Raw genomic sequence first — 4,915 nt, 5'->3', positions numbered from 1 at the left:
TGATCACCATCGGGGAGGCCCATGGGAAATGTATGATTTGCGTCCGAATGTATTATATCTGATACATAACAAACAAGGAAAAATTATTATCATGAAACTATTTTTATTTTAGCAAAATTTTATGTAACTGTTGTATAGAATCACCAAACTATTTTCTAACTACATTACATCTTCAAAATAAAATTATAATCTGGTACTAACCTGAAGTTTTCTTGTTCATTGTGAACACATACTGGTAACCAAGAATTAGCTCACTACTGCCACATATGGAGATTCCCAGAGGCATAAAAAAGTTCTGATACACTGCTTCACGGAATGTTCACAATAAGATATAACCGTCACCTTTCAGTTGTGCATTGAAATAAGTTTGTAAAAAAATGCAGATCGTACCTTGTGGAGGCAACAGTGCTTCGGATCCTGTAGGCGATGTAGGCCTTATTAATTTAGAGCGTATTGTTTAACCATTGTTGAATAGAATAATGATTAGCAAAATGTGAATGAGCGTTGCGCGGCAACTGATGTTCTTGTAAATTTACAAGAATTATTTTCGGCCGAAATCAAAGAAAGCAAAGTAAGTATTTGTGCATAGAGACAAGTAAAAAGTAGTTTATTCTAATTGCAAAATAAACAGTACATATTACCAGAGATTTTAAAATATTTTTACAGGTATTTTTCAATTGCTCCATACTGCAACAAGTTGACTGATTTAGGTCAAATGAAACTGCATCAATACTGTGAGGTATCAAGCTAAAATAAAATTTTAAGATCTGTACATTTACGTAATTGTCATCGCGTGTAATAGGGAAAAAATCGGTCTTTCGTCCGAAATCTTGAAACGCTTTGACTTATAATACTCGAATGCTTTAGCAGATCAAGATTCCACCAAGGTTAACCTATTACAGGATGAGACACTAAGACTTTTCCCATTGACTAGTGCGAACACAGGCAGAACCACCTGGCGGGAGACGAAAACGCACTCGAACAGAGAGAAAGTATGTATGAAATACTTAAGCTTGATACTTGAAAATCGATTTGACTTCTCTCTTGACAATGCAATTAATAAAAAATAATAATACAATAATTAAAATGTTTTGCAAAGATGATACAAAGAAAATGTGCTACAAATTTACTAAGTTTCTATGATATTTGGTCATTTTTCGGTTTTCATAAAATTCAAGACAGCACACACTTTAATCCTTACTTCAAATATTTTACTTGTTGGTTCGTTATTGTAATAGATTTTATATATTTAAATGGAAGTTTAATTATTACAATCCACGTGATATGCAATGAGATTAACAATAATCGGACCGGAATATGTTTCACATGCACTTAGAAGAATTATTGTACTGTGGAGTTATAAGAAAAATTCATCGTACCCAAAATAGAGAAGGAAAACATAGCAACATAATGTCAAACTGTTAGAATTTTTAACCATACGCCGTAAGTGTCTTTCCCTTGCACATAGACTTCTAATCGTCGGACATTAAATATCATTATATATTCCAAAATGTTCTTAATATGTCTGTGGTTTCTTTAAACAAAACAAAATGAAATAACAATTCGATATGTAGGTTCGTGTGTAAGCTAGCCAAGGCCTACCTACAGAATTCCGGTTTCCTCATCCATCCAATCAGTCACGCAGTGACGTGTGGTCAGCATGACGAACCCCGGTCGTTGTTGTAGGTTTCCATGAAGGGGTTACGCTACTTATTCGTAGCTCCAAATATCCTCACGATGATGGTTAGTCACACTGGCGGAAATTTCATGAGAAAACTTGTTACGTTTTTCCAAACGCTCGTTAAGTAACCCGAGCCCAAAGCCTGGCGCCTAAGACCGCACAGCTACGGTGCGAGACTAAATTTCATTCTACCTCGATTAACATACACAAGAAGATGTAGAGGTTTGTGATTTTACATAGAGCAATAAAATTCCATCTGTCTGCTTTGAGACGTCTCTTAGGATGGTACGTAATAAATAAATGGGCAAAGTAGTGAAATTTTACACGATACTCAATCAACGACGCATGTAAAAGTTTTGTAATGAGATGTGTACGTAATGCACGAATACCCAATTGCTAGTCTCTTCAATATTATGCTTGGCATAAAGTACAGACATATTACGCAGCACATTACGTAATCAAGAAATCAATCTGAAACATGCCAGGGATAACATGAGTCGCACAAGCTTTCAAATTCTCTGCAATGAACCTAAATGTGGTCTAGAAAAAATAATAAAGGTGCACTAAATCGAAACGCACTTCTAATAAAACTCAGTGTTGTTACCACAAGTTAGTAACTAACTTTCAGATTAGCGAAAAGAGTCACAATCTCCCATGAAAGTGTACTAAAGTCTTTACGACAGCTTTTACAAAAGCTTCAAGTGCTTGAATATTCACAACGTAACACAGTATACAAAATATAATACAAATATAATTTATAGTGTAAATCACTTGAAGTCTTCAGTTTCAGTGAGGTAAGATCGCACGCCTCTGGGGTGACACATACTCCGAAGGTGGTCGCCCTCCATAGCGATACACTATGGCATTCCCCGTGGATCACAATGCGACGACTCTACAAGCAGTGATGCGTGGGTAGTACCAGGTCCACTTATCTGCGTTGTACCTGCGGCAAAGTGTCACGTTTCAAACTCATCCATGTGGAAGAGAATCAACCTCAATTTATGTACATTAGTAACAAACAATTTGCTGATATGCTCCATTAAATAAAGATAAGAAACAAAAGAATAAAAGCTAAGGATGAGAAATCGGATTAGAATCGTCGATCTCAATTTAGAATTGTCTGTTTTACAGGAGACAAAGAATGGCTCAGAGTACCAAAATAAAGAGATGCCTATACACTAAACACAAAGGTTCAGCTTTTCGCCGCGCTTCTCCAGGACTCCAGACGCTCCAGGAAATATGTTACTCGAAGATATGCAAAATGATCGTGAAATCTTGCAGGAAGAGGCTGAATGAAATTTTCAATGTTGACGAAAACAAAACAGCTATGAGGCAATTCTTCTCTCAGCTTCCAGTCACCGTACGAGAACAAATTTTGGAAAAACTCTCCATGGAATATGAACATGGAAGTTACCCCTTCCATTTGTACCTGGACGAGATATTGTTCTCGTTGGGGATGAGGAAATTAAAATTCGAGGTAGGGTGTGATTGTCGGCAAAATCATGTTGATACTTTCTTTAATTTGGCGTCGGTGGAGGGAAAAGAATTGCGCACATTGAAATTTGATTGCATGTCCTACGACCCCATACAATTTCATGCCACACCAAGAATTTACGAGCTGTTGAAGAAAACCTTAGCATCTGCTGAGCATCTAGTGGATCTGAAGTTAACATATATATGTAATGACGACATCATGAAGATGATTGGCGAAAACTGCACACGCCTTGAGAAGCTGAAGTTATCCCCTGCGAGAATTACTGACAAAGGTATCCATTATTTAACACAGAATTTTGTCCGGCATCCAACAGAAACTGAAGAAGGGAACAGGATTTGGGAAAGCACTCTGTGGGGATTTCCAGGAATATTCCCCCCGCTGGAGGAGCTGTTGCCGGAAGGGGAGCCTGTGAAGTTCTACGAGAGGAAGAAGAGTCCTCTGTGCTCCACGCTGAAGTGTGTCAACCTTTTGTACTTGTTTCATTCCAAATTTGAAGGAGGGCTGGTATTAACAGAGCTCATCCCACGCTTGGAATCACTTGGGTCATGGACTGGCTTCTTCTTGAGTGAGATTTGGAAGAAGTGGTTTAAACTTAAGGAAAATAATGATACTTTTGTACATCTATCTTTGAACCTCACTTCAATTGAAGTTGGAGAAATGGAAGAGCAGCTGTTTAGCATGATAATTACGATATGTCCAAAGCTGCGACACGTACGCTACGGATTCTTTAAGCCTGACACACCTTCAACATTTTCACTGAGTTCATTCAATCAGATCATACACCTTGAAACTCTGAACATTAGCCACAGTACTTCGATTCTCCACACTGAGAGTTTCAGTGATTTATCAGAAAAAATAAGACAGACACTAACAACTGTAAATGTAGACAATCCACGCGCTGAAAAAGAATTCGATGTTTCTGATATACATACAAGTACAGAGCTTCAACGCCTCACTCTAAAGTTTCCCTGTTTTTCGTGGAGAGGGGTTAATCTGATGCCACCGCATGACACAATGGAGAAACTAAGTTTCGTCGAGCTTGGTGGGAAAGTACCAGGCAAGGCTATCCTTTCAATTTTGGAATGTGCCCCGAATTTGGAATATTTGACGGTGTGTGATATCATCGAAAGAAGCGAGGACTTCTTGTACCGAATACTTGGGATGAGAAGGATGCCGAAGTTGGAAACATTCGAAGTACTTGAAGGGTTTCTGCTAGACACAGAAGATGAATTACGATCTTTCGTCACTCACTTCCAGAGACTACAACACGTTGGAAAAGTACGCTTTCTATCTAGTTAATGGCCGTGAATCTTCAGATACAAGTAAAAATTTCTTACATATTGGCTTTCCTTGAATGATAAATCACAATTCTCGAAATTTATATCACGTTTTCTATGAAGCACATTTTAGTTTTGTAACTGTGTAAACAAATGATTCCAAAGAACTCTTTCAAACCTGTAACAGTTGCTCTGTTTTAACTCTGTTAAATATAAATTTGTATTCTATTGGAAAATAAAGCAGTTATACTGAAATAAAATTTCGCATGAGAAGAGTAATTGCCAGATTACTGCTTGCTAAATACATGCGCTTGTTGTGTCCAAGCTAATTATTCCTCGTTAATCACAACGATTTGATGAACTGGTGGATTGAATAATGGGACAAACTCAATGATTCATCCACGCTTTCATCAGAGTTTGAACCTAGAATCTTCAGTTGTTTCGCAACATCACACGCTTGTA

The 4,915-nt window shown here is 37.6% G+C and overlaps 1 protein-coding gene across 2 annotated transcripts; it reads left to right on the top strand.

Moving 5' to 3' along the window:
- The first annotated feature begins 487 nt into the window (after positions 1 to 487).
- On the top strand, positions 488 to 4,628 carry LOC145999434 (uncharacterized). 2 transcript variants are annotated; one of them, XM_083136394.1, is made up of 2 exons: positions 488 to 571; positions 2,813 to 4,628. In XM_083136394.1, the coding sequence occupies exon 2, from the start codon at positions 2,823 to 2,825 to the stop codon at positions 4,473 to 4,475; it is 1,653 nt and encodes a 550-aa protein (XP_082992520.1). In that variant the 5' UTR covers positions 488 to 571; positions 2,813 to 2,822; the 3' UTR covers positions 4,476 to 4,628. The 2 variants fall into 2 exon arrangements, with proteins under 2 accessions (XP_082992520.1, XP_082992519.1); XM_083136393.1 differs by having other exon boundaries at positions 502 to 571; positions 2,466 to 4,628.
- The last annotated feature ends 287 nt before the right edge of the window (positions 4,629 to 4,915 follow it).

Source organism: Lepisma saccharinum, chromosome 15, assembly GCF_977018435.1.
Source record: "Lepisma saccharinum chromosome 15, izLepSacc3.1, whole genome shotgun sequence".
Lineage (NCBI taxonomy): Eukaryota > Metazoa > Arthropoda > Insecta > Zygentoma > Lepismatidae > Lepisma > Lepisma saccharinum.
This window is presented reverse-complemented; position numbering and strand designations above follow the sequence as displayed.

Coding starts and splice junctions, on each gene's coding strand:
- LOC145999434 (XM_083136394.1), top strand. CDS start 2,823: ATGGCTCAGAGTACCAAAATAAAGAGATGCCTATACACTAAACACAAA.